The sequence below is a fragment of the Papilio xuthus genome, unplaced genomic scaffold, assembly GCF_000836235.2.
Source record: "Papilio xuthus unplaced genomic scaffold, Pxut_1.1 DF827870.1, whole genome shotgun sequence".
Classification (NCBI taxonomy): Eukaryota; Metazoa; Arthropoda; class Insecta; order Lepidoptera; family Papilionidae; genus Papilio; species Papilio xuthus.
The window spans coordinates 861,291-878,939 of NW_013530779.1; the positions used below are offsets into that span (position 1 = coordinate 861,291).

The 17,649-nt window shown below is 32.8% G+C and overlaps 1 protein-coding gene across 2 annotated transcripts in view; it reads right to left on the bottom strand.

Moving 5' to 3' along the window:
• The window catches only part of LOC106115237 (uncharacterized), a 40,841-nt gene extending 24,918 nt beyond the window's left edge, over positions 1-15,923 (bottom strand). For both annotated transcript variants that reach the window (XM_013308562.1, XM_013308561.1), the window contains exon 1: positions 15,225-15,923. In XM_013308562.1, the coding sequence (XP_013164016.1) occupies positions 15,225-15,300 (76 nt within the window). In that variant the 5' untranslated portion in view covers positions 15,301-15,923. The remainder of the gene's footprint in view (positions 1-15,224) is intronic.
• Between the last annotated feature and the right edge of the window lie 1,726 nt (positions 15,924-17,649).

Below are 17,649 nucleotides of genomic sequence, written 5' to 3' on the forward strand. Positions count from 1 at the left end.
TAGGAATTAACAAATTGTAGATAGTAGCTATTAGCAGGAACAGGACTATTTCTGTTCTTAAGTATCCTATGTTATCTTCTAACGGGCTATGTTCAATTATGTAACCGACTAGCTGTTAACCGCGACTACAGTCGCTTGGTATTAAAATACTTAATAGGTAGCCTATGAGCTCTTCCAGACTATGTTCTACCTTCAAACAAACATCCATCCATCCATCCATCTAAACATCCACATTTATAATATGAGTAAGAAGTAATACAAGTTGGATAGTAAGATTTAGTACATTTTATTTTTATTGGATAAATTGACTTTCTTTTTTTGATGAGTTTCAAATTTAGAACACAAAGAAGTTTTATAAAAAGTTCAGTTATTATTTTCCATCGGCATAAAAAGACGGAAGACAAAAGAGTCAAAACAAAAACAACAGTAAGATCATTGTTAAAAGTGATGAATGTACATATCTCGAGCAAACTTTGTACGCCCTAAATATTCGACACCACAAATCATGTGAGATCTTTTTAAGCCCAGAGAATTTCGAAACGCAACCAAAAAAAGATGACGCCATTGAAGTATGGAACAAGTTAACTACTGACAACGATTATAAGAGTTCTGTACTCTTTAATATCGTAAAATGTAATAAAGGGTGACTTTACCTAAGTGACCAATGCCACCAAATTAGAGAATAGGAGAATGATGAGTAGATACAGCTACTTAGACAAATGAAGAAGTAAACAGCGTGGTTAGACAAAGTGCATTCGCTACGAAGCGATTCCATTACGAACTTCAAAAATGGATAGAACTGACAATTACTTTCGATATGTCACGTGATTGACACGCTTCAGCTCTATACAATGTCGAAGTTCGTTATGGAATCGCTTAGAAGCGAATGCACTTTGTCTAACCCCCCAGAAGTTCTGACTGATAACCTCCTTTTTGAAGTCGGCTAAAAAGTGTTCTTGCATTTATTGTGACGCCTTTATTAAAACCCAACTTTTAAAGTTTCATGAATATATTGTGTGGTACATTTATAAAGTTTTCAAGATTCCGTGACCCGCTAGTCGCTTCCTCCCGTCGTCTGTAGATATAGAAAGGACGCGTTTGAAATTCACCAGTGAATCACAGCCCGGGTGAGGAATGCGTTAATAAGTCGCACGAGAATTCCTGGACTCTAGCGCTCTATGTGCGACGCTGCTATATTTCATGTGTAAAAAGTTTTTTGAATGAATGTAATATCACAAACATGAATATCATTCTAAAATCTGTTTTTACTTTTGATGTTTTTTTTTTCATAACACAAGGAGGCAAACGACGCCCATGGACATCAGCAATACCAGAGGAACCGCAGATGCGTTGCCGGCCTTTGAGATGGTGATACGCTTGCTTCTTGTTAACGAAGTAAAAATGAATTACACATTTAATTAGACTAATATAAAAAAAATGTAGAACTCAAGTTCTATATTTTTTTCTCGTTCAAATGAGAAATACAATACTTTCTCTAATAACAAAGTATTTTTAGTTCCAGTTTTAATTGATTTAATTATAGTACATGAAAAGAAAGAACTAGTAAAGAAAGCAATATAAATAACTAATGATGAAGTAGTTTTTTTAGAGTGAAAAATTCACAGTAAATAATCCAACTCCAACACCGTATTATCTCGATAGTTATTTAAGAATAAATAGAATTCCAAACTTTATACTATAGATGATTGATGCATTTATAAAGTTTGATATTGTATGTAAGTTGAGAACTAAGATTTATGTTGCGAAATATATATGGAAATCAGCTAAAATTTATAATACTAGCTGAAACCCGCGACTTCCTCTGCTCGAAAATAAAAAAAATAAATAAATCAGTACTCTATGTGTTCTTCCAGACTATGTTCTAAATGTATTCCAAATTTGAGCGAGATCTATTGAGCCGTTCCGGAAATACCTTCAAACATACATCCAACCATCTAAACATTCGCATTTATAATATTACTAAGATGATAAGATAGTCATGGTTTCATAATCTTGGTCATTTTATAATTCATCATAATCAGCTCATCATACGTCCTCACCCAGGGGATCAGAGCCTACTCTAAGATACGGGTGACTAGGCATAGTCAACCACACTGGCTAAAGCGGGTTGGTCGACTTCACACATATCTTTGAATTTCTTCTCAGATATGTGCAGGTTGCATCACGATGTTTCCCTTCACAGAACGTCGGATAAATGTACATGTGTAAATCGGAAATCAAAAAACACATAGGTACATGGCGGGATTCGAACCCAGGACCTGCAGATTGCAAGTCAACTGCTTGACCCCTGAGCCACCGACGCTCCGCGACGTGCATTTTATAATTAGAGCAAGCATATTATAACTGTCTGTAAATTATAAAATAATAAATAAGAAAATCACAATGAGAGAGAAACGAAAAAAAAGCCAAAAAAGGTTACTGGATTTAACACATAAACCCTTTCAATCGATTCACTATCTTAGTCAAACGAGTCTTTTATATTTATAGGTTAAAATTAATTCAAAATCACTTGGCAAAACGATCGAGATGAAGGAACATGATAGGATTAGAGTGTCGTCAGGATAAGCCGGGAGATTTCAATGTCCCCCTCAATGTTCTTCGTCACCGCTAAAGCAAATATTTAGGTCGATTCCTTATACCGCGCTCCGGGCGTTTTTCGTCTGCATGATTGAATCTTGTTTTGAGAATTCTTTAGGGAACAACCTCTATATCTATTTTTATTTAATAAAATATATTATACGGTATAAAGATAATATTTATTTTTAATATATCGTTATTCTTTTTATACGTAACTAATAAACTTAATGGAATTGACTATATAAGAATTGAGTAAACTTAATCTGATTAGAAGATTGATAGAATTGATATAAGATTTTTTTGGACATCAATCATGAGGAAGAAGAGAAGAAGAAAGCAAGAATAGTCCTTTAAACATATCAAGGATTAATGAAACAGTTCAATTTTGAGATACCAAGAGATAAAAGAACTTAAGCATGAATACATTTTGCTTCGAATTGTAATCGACTAACTGTCGCCCGAGACTGTCCGCGTGGAAATTAAAAAAAACTAAAATTACTTAGTAGCCTTTGTGTTCTTCCACGCAACATCTCTTCTACATCTATGCCAAATTTCAGCGAGATCTATGCAGCAGTTATGTAGATACCTATCAATAAACATTGATCCATCCATTCATCTCATCATCATCATCAGCTTACCATACGTCCCCACCGAGGGGCTCGGAGCCTACCCTAAGTTAAGGGTGATTAGGCCATAATCAACCACGCTGGCCAAGTGCGAGTTGGTTGACTTCACACATATCTTTGAATTTCCTTTCAGATATGTGCAGGTTGCATCACGATGTTTTCCTTCACCGTATGAACGTCGGATAAATGTACATATGTAAAGGGGAAATCGAAAAACACATTGGTACATGGCGGGATTCGAACCCAGGACCTGCAGATTGCAAGTCAAGTGCTTGACTCCTGAGCCACCGACACTCATCCATTCATCTAAACAATTGCATTTATAACATTAGTAAGATAGTAATTTAACTAGTTGTATTATTCTAACGAGACATTTATTTTGTACGATATTTATAAAATGTTTTCTAGTCATACACACGTTCGTTAGCTATTTCAACATTGTTAAATGAATAAATGTTATATGAATATTCAGAAACGTTAGCTGTGAGGTTAAAACATAAAATTTTGAAACTGTATGGTACTTCTTCCAACTTTAAACTCCAACGTGTATTTGAATTTAAATGAACTTGTACATTTACGGTTGCGTTTAAACTAGTGATTCACTCTGGTTTCACACGGATAGTTTGTGCATCAAAAACTTTTCTCTTGTTACGGTATTTCACGTCGTCCTTGATACTATAATCTAACTAGCTGTACTCGCGAATCCGTTCGCGCGGAATTAAAAAAAAACATAACTAGTTGTCTATGTGAACACATAGGCAACTAATTATGTTTTTAGGCATTGAAGAATTTCAAGATATTGTTCTATATGTATGCCAAATTTCATCTAAATCTGTTGAGTCGTTTTGGAGATACCTTCAAACAAACATCCATCCATCTAAACATTCGTATTTATAATATTAGTAAAAGTAAGAAGTATGATTTAGTACCGTTATATTTAATTCTCGGAATACTGGTCAGGTATATATAGAGGGCTATTTTTCATCGCTCTGATACGTAGAAATTAAATTAATTTCACTCCAAAATACCTTTTTCGTAAAGTCAAATCTGAATTTTGATAAAGTGTTTTCAGTATTGTATTATTTGCTTGATGCGTAAAGTAAAAGTGAAATCGTGGCACGTTTCTCTCGAGTCACTTTGCAAAAAATGTTAGTTAAAGCAATTTCGCTTTCTGACTTTTACGACTGCCAAACGAAGTCTAAGTTATTCCAGGCTTGTTTCTGGAACACTTTTACGTTAAATTAATTTAGCTTTGACCCACCCGTATAGGCAACAAGCCAAACGCTAATTTCATTTCGGTATAAGTTTGATAAAGGCCTTTCTTATTACAGTAATATTTGTTTTATCGCCTTTAAAACAGTTTGTACTTAGAAAATAGTAATCATTCAAAGCTCTTACTGCTTTTATTACTCTTTATAACAACAATACTAAAGTTAGGCATATTATAGGCATAAAATCCTCTTTTGTCTTTTACCAAAAAATTGTATTTAATAAATTTCACTGTTAGAAAGAATTTCCAATTATAGGAAAGATTAGCAGTTAAAAAACAATCTAGAAATAAATATAGCATATACCACAGTGTAGTTTCCAACTATATATATATATGTGTGTGTATGACGACAATGGGCTACAGGCTCAGCGTGTACCGCATGGCTGCGGAGCTGGTTTTCAGCCTGTCCCGGTAGGCCACGTTATGGTCGTTCAGAGGTGCCCATCAGCTCGTTTACAACCACTAGAAATTAAGTAAAAGAAATAAAACTAAAGCAGACAACTAAACAAACAAAAATAAAAGTAATTACAACTCGTAGCAACTAACTAGGGATAATGGAGAAATAAAAAGAAAATATAGTTAATTTTAAATAAGACAAGAACACATAGTAGTACCACTCCATTGCAGAAGGACTTCTCAGTGACAGGAGAAATGATTGTCTTTATTTCTTCGTTATTGCTAACTGGCCAGTTAGCTATTAGATTTTATTTATCGAAATTAAAAAAAACGGTAATTTATTGTAAAGCCAAAAATAATCAGGTCGTGACATTTCAAAGTATCAGTGTGCAGTTGGACGATGAGAGCTCTTTGTTTTCTAGATGAAAATAAAAAAGAAAACGGCCAACGTCGCTGATTTTAAAACGTTTGAAGTGCTTTTAAATTGATCTTGCATTTGTGTCAGTTATAAGTGTGTATTATTTTAATAAAATTTTATAAAATCCATCACTTAACATTGCTAAGGTAAATGAAGGCATTGTTTTAGACGAAAAAAAAAAGTAAACTTTTTTTTTATTATGTTATTATATTACTGTAAGGTTATTCTGTATAGATGTCTAAATATTCAGAGGGAGACTGAATAAAGCATGATTAAATTGTGTAAAAGAACATACATATATATCTGTGTAAAAAGAGACTGGATTAAGATATGACGGTCTATAGAGATGTATGAAAGAGTACATACCGACCTAGGTAGAACTAAAAAAGGTAGAGGATAAATTGATGGTTAACTGTTAATATTAGAACAAAACTAGCTGTCCGTGCGGAATAAATAAACTTAGTAGCCTGTTCTTCCAGACTATCTTCTACATCTCTGCTAAATTTCAGTGAAATCCGTTTAGCCGTTCGGGAGATACAATTTAACAAACCATCCATACATATAAACTAAAGCATTTACTCGTATAATAATAGTAAGATTTAGTTCATTTGTAGGTACGTGGAAACGCAAATATAATATTAATTGCTGAAACGTACATCCAATTAGACGTATGTATGTAAATGTTTACCTTTACGTTTATAAGGGAAGATATGAAACTGAAATCCTCATACGGAAGTTACGTGCGCGTACTAGACAAACGAGCAAACGAAATAGTACGTTCGCGTATTGAATAACAATAGACGATTTTGAATCTTATTCTTATGCGTTAAGGGTTAGAATGTTTTAGCTGAATATATTAGCATTTGTAAACATAATCTCATTCCTCATATAACAGTCAATATTGGATAAATTATAGTTGAATAAAAATAGCATAATATAGGCCTGAGGGAAACAATGTCTTCTGAAATTGATATTTGCCTATTTGAATAAGGAATGTATATCGAAGACTCACTAATACATAAATGATCAGACATTGATGGAAATGAATATAAATGTGATCGAGGAAATAATAATAAATTGTTATTTATTTTATCTTACTTTCATTATTAGTAGAAATATTATTGCACGTTTGAGAGACAGACGGTTTATTTATTTATTTGTACATTTAAGTCTATTGTAGGCATTATAATATAAAAAATAATGCTATAACATATTGCTTATAACTAGAATGTACTTAATTAATATGTTATATATTTATTGACGTAAAGAGGAAATAAAAAAATTAATTACGTGTTAAATTCTTTGGTTTAAGTTGGGGAGTTATATATTCTTGACTTAATTTTTTGTAAACTTAACTTACTACGTAGGGTTCAGAGAAAAATCTCCGTTTGAAACATAATATTATCTCTGTTTTGTCAAAGATAATGATAGAGATGACGATATGTTTAATACAGAGATTTTGGCCTCAGAAACCAACGGTACGTATTTTATCTTACGTTTCCATATGAAATAATTGTTATACACACACAAGAAAGGCGTGAAGTGGAAGCAATTCCGCGTTTCGTCTGATGAGTGTGTGTCCCGGAGGTCTAATTTAGTCCTCTTTCCCTTCCCATCCTTTTTCTTATAAGGAAAGGATGGGAAGTGGAAGTGGACTTTCCGGATGAAGGATGCATGGGAAGGGAAAATATTTTCTTTCTGTGCATCCTCTCCTCCATCGATTAACGGTAGGCAACGCATATGCAATTGCATATGTCTGTGGGCAACGGTCACTTCGCTATTTCAGCGATTTCAGGTGGCCGCTCGCTCGTTTGCCACCTTATGATATAAAAAAAATCTTCTAATCAAACATAAAAGATAACATAGTTTAATAGGCAAGTTAATAAGCAATTCTAATATGACTTTTATCTTACAGCATAAGTGACGCGATACTACGTAACTTAAACTTTAGAGTTTGTTCTAAGTTAACATCAAAAAGCGTTACGCGATCACGAACTTGTCTTGCCAATTTGTAGCAATTATTTATGACTTTGAAATTATAATCCTTTAATTTTCAATCTCGTATATTATTAAGTAACTTCTAGATATTGTACTTAAGTTAGTTATTCGTATTTAGTCACAGTAAAACGCGTTGTAGACTTTTTGTTTGATGTTGGTAGCCATATAATAATATGAAATTTGTTGTTTAAATCATACAGGGTGTCCCAAAAGGTTACGTACATAGGAATGGGGATGACAGGGGTGGTCACAAGGGTCACCAGAAAAATAAAATAAAAATTCCCCTCTTGGTATTAAAAAAAATAAATGGCATTTTTTAAAAACTTTAAAATTTTACACCTTCTGGGGCAATTTTGTAACCGATGACAAACAAATCTTGCTATATTAAAAAAAAGCTATTATGTTATCGTAAATAACCCTTTATCAATATGAAATAAAAAAAAAACAATACAACTAACAAAGATTTTAAAGAAAATTAAAATTGCCCCAGAAGGTGTAAAAATTTAAGTTTTTAAAAAATGCCATTTATTTTTTTTTGTTATATTCAGCGCGGACGCAGTCACGAGCGACATCTAGTATATGAAATCAAAAATTGTAGAATTGTTTTCTGCTTTGTGTTTGCTGTGTTCATTTGTTACCAGTGCCGTGACTGTCAGAGTAAATGTTCCTGATGTTATGTGGACATTTTATTATTTAACTAACATTAAGTTTTATTGACACTACTCGTGTTTGATGGGTACATAATAATTTAGAAGGTAAACATCAGTGGATGCAATCGTGCAATCAGGAATTGCGGTCACTAACGAGAGACATCAAAACACAACTACGGTGAATCTACACTCTCCTAGCTCTTGTCACAACAGTAATGCTGTCCCTCTTTACACGTTGATAAAAAGCGAGACCACAATAGTGCTGTACTACAAGAGTTGAGATTACGGTTCTTATGCTAACCTAACTTTTAAAAATGTTTAATGGGTTTTTCTGTAGATCTTTTAACATGTTTTTGTAAATGTTTCGACAGTGTAGACGCACATTTATACGTAATATGTTCTTTGTGAAACGTGAAATATTTTGAATTGAAATGTGCACAACAGAGTAAGTGCTCAGCATAACTTAACATCCACTAACGCTAGCTCTACGCTTTCAGCCCTTTCACAGTACATTAAGCTTATACAAAAACGTTCAAGAGGGAAAGCACTTCAAAATCTTTTTATCTTACCACAAGTTGTTTACAATATTACGATTCTTACAAAATGAATTGTTATATTAAGTTATAAATTCAAATTAAACTGAAATTTATATTTCTAGTTTTATCTATACTATAATTAATAATTATAATAAGACTTTATTATATAATACATTTAACAAATCTGGTTATATAACGAAAGAACGAATGACCTTGGCTCCTTAACTAGGTTTCCCTGTATTAAAGGAGCCAATGACTTCCTATAAGTTAAATTGCGTATGTACAATTTTTATAAGTTGTAATAAAAAAAGCTAAATTAGTTAAAAATTAAGTTTATGATAAGATAACATGAAAAGATAACACCCATTGGTACACCTTATAATTAATTAAATGATAAGGTGTACCAATGGGTGTTAGTTTGTGTGTATGTATATATATGTGTGTGTGTGTGTGTGTGTGTGTGTGTGTATGTGTGTGTGTGTGTGGGGCTGTATGTGTGTGTGTGTTAAGAGGAAAGATTTGATTGTTCATTGGTTTGTTTGCATTGTGTAGGCTCAGAAACTACTGAACCAGTGAGAAATTAATTTTGGCATACACGTAGAACATAGCCTGGAAGAACACGTAAGTTACTAATTAAGTTTTTATTTAAATCCCGCGCGGAAGGAGTCGGGGGCGACAGCTAGTGGCTCATGTTATTACATCACGAGATATTCTTCCAATTAAATTGTTATAAAGAACATCACAGTTAGAAAATTGTTAATATAAATGTCTAAAGATTTTTTTTATTTTATTTATTTAAAAACAACTGCATAGCATCCTTATAGTATCCAATCATTTTGACACTATACTCACTGTAGATAATAGTTTACACGATAACATATTTTATAATAACAGTAAATAACACATCATCATTCATCATCAGCTCACTATACGTCCCCGAGGAGCTCGGAGCCTACGCTAAGTTAAGGGTGATCAGACCATAGTCAGCCACGCTGGCCAAGTGCGGGTTGGTTGACTTCACACATATCTTTGAATTTCTTCTCAGATATGTGCAGGTTGCATCACGATGTTTTCCTTCACCGTAAGAACGTTGGATAAATGTACGTATGTAAATCGGAAATCGAAAAACACATTGATAGATGGCGGGATTCGAACCCAAGACCTGCAGATTGCAAGTCAAGTGCTTGACCACTGAGCCACCGACGCTCTAACTAAATAACACATAAAAATGACAAATAAAAAAATACATAGATAAACAGTGCAAGAATATAACAACGCGTAACTAAACATCAATATTCAAACGTCTTCCACACATCTATACGCAGCCTCTGTTAATTTCGACTCGATACGACGAGATATGTTTAATAAAACAATCATTAATTAAACGAAACGGTTACTTTTACTTAAGTATACTTAATTGCATATGTATTTTAAATAGAAATGACGACGGTATTCAGTAGCGTGAAATAGATGGATGTTAATGGAACAATGGAAACGGAACTTGAACGAAAACTAGACGTATTTCCCTAAGGATAAACAATTAACTTCTTGTAAAATGGTTGCAGGAAGAGAGCCTAATGTAGACATACTAATGCGATGAATACGACAAAATTGCGTAGGTCTGTAGGAAATACGTCAAACCAGTAAGAAATGATAATACGAACAAAGCATCTATTTCAACAAAAGATCTTTTAACTTAGTCTCGTTGGCTATTTAATATCGTTGTGATGGATCATAAATTATTGTCAGAGAAAATTACACTCATGTAATCTGACAATAGCTATTACTGTTCTATGTTTGATAACATTCAGCTACTTTTATTCAACTAGTATTTATATAAGACTAATAATATGTCCCAGTTTCGAATATAATATTAATTTGTATTAATATTATAAAGCAGAAGAGTTTGTTTGTTTGTATAAACGCGCTTATCTCAGGAACTACTGGTCCGATTTGATAAATTCCTTTTTCGTTGGATAGTCCATTTATACGACGAAGACGAAGGCTTTAATCTATATAACATAACGCTGCGACCAATAGTTTTTTTTTTAATTCCGCGCAGACGGAGTCGCGGGCGTCAGCTAGTAAACTAATAAAATATAATTAAGGTTACAACGATCTGAAAAAAAAAACCGGTTTAGGTTTTTAGTACACTCAAAATTAATTGCCAATTTAACATTTTTTTTAAATTAAATCTTTCTGCTTTGTGATACTAGTATAGAAAAATATAAATATGCGAAAGTTTAGATTGGTGGATATCTTACGAATCTCTATGAAATTTGTCATACATATATAACATAGTTTGGAAGACCATGACCTACTTATTAAGTTATTTTTTAATTCTGCGTAGACGGTGTCGCGGGCGAGAGCTAGTATTTTTATAAAACCGATCTTGTTTCGTGAAAAGATTTAAGCTTTGAATTGTAGACAGTCTAGAGTTAAACAGAAATGAAAGCAGTCCAAATAGTTGTGCGAATAACGCAAACTGTATTGTAGTAATTAGATATCGCCGCAGAAGAGCCTTTTGTTGCCTTACCCATTTCAGACGAAGATTGTAGGTTTCGTTGTAGGAAACTTGTTAAATCAAACAGTTATTTTCCTTGCCTTATATTCTAAACGTATTTTAGGAAATTAATTAATTTCTTATTTTTGTTTTTATACAACGTTATTATTGTTATATTTGACAAAACAGAGAGAAATAATATGTTTTAAACCTGAATTTTGGTCTCAGAAACCCAAGGTTACTCTTATAGTTTTTATAAATTGTTTCGTTATGTATTGTAGTTGTATGAAAATACGAATAAAGGAACTTAAGAAGAAGGAATAGGACCAAGTTACCTTTTGAAGTTAATAAAAAATATTGTATTTGATACGAGTAATTTTAATTACTTAAAACCAAACCTATTATAATAGATATCTAGCAGCTCTTTCTGTAAGAGGATTGGTAAAGAATAAATCATCAAAGAGATTTCTTAACTTCAGCATTAAATAGATAAATTTAAAAAAAAAGCGCATACAAAGAGGGAACTTATTTCAGACCATCCAAAAGTGTTTGAATAAAACATGAAATATTTATCGGGCACTATATCATATGTAAATTTATGCTATGAGGTTAAGATTTATGATTCGTTACCTTGGATAGCAAATAATATAAATGTATTACATATATTATGAAATACGATAACACAACTAGCTGTCGCCCTCAACTCCGTCCGCACGAAATTAAAATAAAACTTAATTAGTAACTTATGTATTCTTCCAGAATATCTTCTACATCTATGCTAAATTTCAGCGAGATCCATGCAGCCATTCTGTAGATACCTTCTAACAAACTTTAATCCATTCGGATTTATAATATTAGTAAGATGCATTTATCAATCTTTATATATATAATTCTTCTGAGAGTGTGTATGTCACTGAACTTCTCTCAAACGACTGGACCGATTTGGATGAAATTTTTTTGTGTGTGTTCAAGGGGATCTGGGAATGGTTTAGATTCACAATTTTGTCCGCTGGACAATTTTTTTTTTAATTAACTTTTAATTTATTAGTAGTTGTTGATTTTGGAATGTTTTACATTGGATCCGACAGACGGCGCTACCATCGCAGTGTCAAATTGTCAGAAAACGTCTGTCGGGTCCGCTAATGAACTTATAAACTTAAATATTTAAATTACAACTAACTGACTGTAAACTTCGTTTTAAAATCGTGTTAGTCATATTGTAAACTAACGGAAAATGTATTAACAAAATATGTTATTGTTGTAACTAATCTGAAAATTGTTATCATTTAACAATTTACGGATTTTCATTTAGCGCGATATTATACAAAACATACATTTAAAATTCCGTAGAGTGTAAGCTTGTCTTAATACAGTTGCAAACTTACTCTTATGTTAAGTGTGAAAATATATAGTTTGTCATGCATGAAGCATTCGTAGCTTAAACTTTGTTTCTTACAATGTTATATTCAAGCTTAATATGTAAAGTGTCGCGGGAGCAGATTAGCGACGTTATTCCGTACAATGGATTCCTCGCTAAGCGAGTCGGGCGCGAGTTGGGCGCCGAAAGTTCGTCGAACGAGAACTCCGTTGGCGGATACGGCATTGTTCGGTGTTGCTTAATTATTATAACAATTGCCTTTGTGATGGACCTCGGATGGCTCTGTTGGCTATTAGGAAGAATTAGATATAATTAGAAAAGTGCTTATGTAATCTTAAGAATCCCTAATCCGACAACATTAATAGAACAGTTTTTATTAACAAGCAAATTGATGACTTTATAGAGATTATTACGAATTGATAAAATACTGGCAAAATTTATACTTCAGATTTTCGCCTGTTAAGCGAAACTAAAAAAAATAGACATTGGCACAAAATTATAGTGAACTCATTGAAATAAAAAAAATAATGTTGTGTACGTTATGTACAATCATGTGTAAAGCTATGTACAATCATAATCTAGCCTTATAATTCGCTTTTAATTTCCATTTAGCCGCATTTATATGAAAATCAGAAGCATATCAGGCATGGGAAGTTGCGTGCTAACGAACGACCCGGTTTTATTCAAAAGAAAATTGCAGACTGTATAAGATCTAACGCGATGTTGATCCCAGTTTATAATCTATGACAAACGAATTTTAGAAAGTTAGTGTGTGGTTATGAAAAGGGAAGAATCATATGACGAGTGTAATTATAAGGTGGGGTACACCAGTAGAGGTACACCTAGGAAAGGACTATTGAGATGAAAGATAGATCGATACGGAGGACGAAAACTGGTGCGTGCACCCTACTTGATTGGAACAAGGACGCAGAGAGAAACGATTGTTAGAATTCAAGGATTTCGATTGTTTTAATTCGAATCAATGATAAACGTTTTTTTAATGAGGGCAATACAGCATTATATAGAAATTTTTATAAAGAAACTTAACTGTAACCACTGAAAAAACTTATTTAACGTTTAAATCATCAACAATTTCCATTTTATTTTACTAAACCATAAATAAAAATTGTAACACGAAACTTTACCTTTAGCGAGTATTTTAAATGGAACAAAAGCCTTTCGAGTCTTGAATGCGACATTTTTAAAGTATTTATTATTATGCAAACCGTCGAAAGCAAATAAAACGCGCGAGCTTTTGGACTGAAAGCTTTGCAAGTGTCTAATTAAGTCTGCGGCTGGCATGTAGGTCGGTAATATATGCGTATTTTTTTATTACTACCAACTTATACATATAATTTCACGACTCATATTATAAGTATAATCAAAAATTTAATTTTAATGTAGATTATATAATGCAGATTCTCTGTGGTTTGCGTTAGATATTGTTGTAGGGAGCTTTCAATAAATAAACCTTATTTAAGACACATTATAGTTACCTAGTTATTAGCCACTAAACATCCTCTCTCGAAAGCATGGTCAGCTGTAAGAGAACTCTTTTACAGTTCAATTCACCAGTTTACATTGTATTGTGTACAAAGCTTAAATAAATAAAAAAAAATATTGCGTCGTTTTTTTTAATGACAACGGGAAAACTCATGTCTCTACAAACAAGTTATAGGTTTCTCTAACATATGATAATATAGAGGTAGAAACTTCTCTGAATAACATGAAATTTAGAATGATTCATTTTTGGTCTAGGAATCTTCGGACTAATCAACCTTCTACAGACCACAATTGCTCGCGCAATAAAAACTTTCCCCACAAAGTAACCGTTCATTCAAGCGTCAAGACATCCTAAGTGCATTTACACAATTCGCCGCCAGAGCGCGCCACTTGATTATGACGTCCTGAAAATTCTCCTACAATTTAAAACTTTTCTAATTGACTAGGAAGTGAAATTATTTCCTACCTAAACTTTCTGATGGACAAAAGGAAATTTATAATTTCAATCTATATTATTTTCATAACAAGGCAAATAATTTTAAAAACAATTTTACAATGAATAAGAAACTGGATAGAAGTGTCACCTTTTCATGTGTTTGATATTTACATATAAATAGGGTAAAAGGTTTTGTCATACCACTAACCCAATATTTAGTTATAAGAAATAATAGATCCCTTATTAATTTCCTTTAAAACCCTTTAATTTTGTATATAAATTAATTATAATATATCCAAAATGTTTGAACATTTATTTTTAATACAAAAAAAAACGAATTACATACTTTGTAACCTAAAATAAACCGACCCGCATAGCTGACAATGTCAAATCTTACAGAATCCTCTTATCTATCAGACATGGGATGTATTTAATAAAAATCAAGTCTTCAAAATCAAAGACATTATAAGTTCTTATAAGAATTTCAATTTTTTTTAGGGTCTTTCGTTCTTTTGAACATGTCAGTCCCATAACATTCTACTTAGGAACATCTGAAACCACTCCCTGTATGACCATCCATGAACTGGCTGTTAACCCTCTGGTACAAGAAAAACTCCATGAAGAAATTAAGTACTAATTAAGAATTTCAATTAGCGAAGGTCTCTTGAAAAGGATTATTTCTTAATTACTACGCATAGTTACTAATGGGTTGATCATTCCAATTAATAGTACATACCTTTAAGGTTGTAGGATTTTTTTATTATATACATCAACCTTTATCTCTACATTTGTTAAGATAAAGGGTGATGATTAATATTTCATAAAAGAAATCTGCTATCCGTTACACAATTTGTAGTTAGATGAATTAAAAGATAAGATAGTAAAGAAAAAAGATAAATTATGTTAACTTACCATATATCATTGTGATGAATAGAAGTATGGCATTCAGCACATTTGAATGACGCATCCTCTTCGAATACTCTGCCATTTTGCTATCTTAAATTCGTTTCCTAAATATCACTTATTTTTTTTAATTCACTACTTTACATTGTCACTTGTATTAAAAATTTTTTTTCATTCCTTTTAAAGAACTAAATGATTCGAAAGCGTCATGTCACAACTTATTTTAACAAGCCCACCTTTCCCCACTAAATCTGTCAACATTTATTCTCGTACGTAATTAACTCGTTGACAAATAACCAAATGACACTTTCGGCTTTTAAAATTAATGCCACTTCATATATTAAAGATCCTGTGAGACGCACTGGTTATTTTTATTTTATTAAGGGATCTTCATACAGAAAACTGGGATTAAATGACTCGATTTTAAACAAACACATCTAATGATACCTTCCAACATCATACAAAGAATCTGTCTCTCAAACTAACGCGAAAATGTTTATTATCTCTTTTAATCATGAAACTTTTTATCGGACTTTTCATTTACTTTCTACATATATTTCTTCACAATTTAAGCACTAAATACAGCACTATATTTTAAAATACTAGAAAATTTTCACATAAAGAATTAATTGTTAACACAGTATAAAATACACAGTTCGGCATGTTTCGTTGTTATTTAGTGAAGTCGCGCACACGTCTGATCACAGCGCAACGACGAAAAGCACTGCCTTACATAAGGGATCCGTCCCGTGCCAACTAAGTGTCTGTTAGAGGGAGACATAAGATAGCAATCGCAAAGGTCGCAAGCTATACGTATGAGAGAGAAGATATTCGCATCCAATAGCGGTCCAAAAATCTCCACTAAAACCCTGTGTGAAGAAGCAATTAAAATATAAATATAAATCTGTAAGCGATACGCATGCAAAGTAAACATTAAGGCATGAAAGGAACAAAGACGGGTAATAAATCCCTTAGGGAACCTTTCATAATTTCCACATATAAGCGTTTTTCTTTATAACTTTTGTTTATATTTTGCTAATGCTTGATTTTCTCAATTACAAAATTAACGTTATATTCACGGCTACCCACATATTTACCATCAAATTAAATTTCATATTAAATACGTCGCTTTCTTTGCGAAAAACAAAAGCCTTATACGTTTATATATTAATTCTTTTCTTAATTATGTGAACACTAGCTGTCGCCCGCGGCCCCGTCATTTACCATCAAGAAACATAATTAGTAGCCTATGTGTTCTTCCAGACTGTTTTATATGTATGCTTAATTTCATCGAGATCTGTTCAGCCGTTCTGGAGATACCTACAAACAAACATCCATCTAAACATTCGCATTTATAATATTAGTCTTTTTTTCTTATGCAAAAATTAAATTTATTACAGCGCGTATTTTTTGCAAACTTTAGTGTGTCCTAATGAATAATTGTGAAGTCAACCAACCCGCACTTGGCCAGCGTGGTTGACTATGGCCTAATCACCCTTAACTTGGGGTAGCTTGGGTGAGCTGATGACGAATGAATAATTTTCCCTGTGTGTCTATATCATAAAAACTATAAAATCTCTTCTTACCAAACAACCATCGTGTGTGGCGATTGATTTTATTATTTTTTAGCTCAAAATTATTTTGATATTTTGTGTTAATTCATTGAGAATTTGGAATTAGCTTGTAATTAATTTAGCAATACCTTTTGATCCTATTAAAATTAAATCTAAACATTTACACGACGGCTGTAGAAGGGTCAACTTTAACAATATTGATTTAGGCCGTTGTTAAAATCTTACAAAGGGTTATTAATATAGATTTGTATGAGAAAAATAATTACGTAAACATTTTTTTGCAGATTTACTTAGTAAAAATTAAATGAAGATTATAATCAATTATAGCTAGTTTTTTTATATCATAAGGTGGCAAACGAGCGAGCGGCCACCTGAAATCGCTGAAATAGCGAAGTGACCGTTGCCCATAGACATACGCAATTGCATATGCGTTGCCTACCTTTAATCGACGGAGGAGAGGATGCACAGAAAGAAAATATATTCCCTTTCCATGCATCCTCTCATCCGGAAAGTCCACTTCCACTTCACATCCTTTCGTTATAAGACAAAAGGTGGGAAGGGAAAGAGGAAATTAGGCCTCCGGGACGCACACTCATCAGACGAAACGCGGAATTGCTTCCACTTCACGCCTGTCTTCTGGTATTTCACCGGGCGAACGAAAGATGTTAAAGCGGGCTCTACCACTGTTAAAGAAATCACTAACACTAGTATAAGAAACAATTAAAAACTCAATTACGGAATTAATTCCACTTACATCTGCCTTGTGTGTCGTCATGGTAATGCACCAAGTGAGTTGACCTTTCGTGCAGCAGTTAATTGTGCTGCGGACAGTAGCACTAATAAATAATATTATTAGTAGC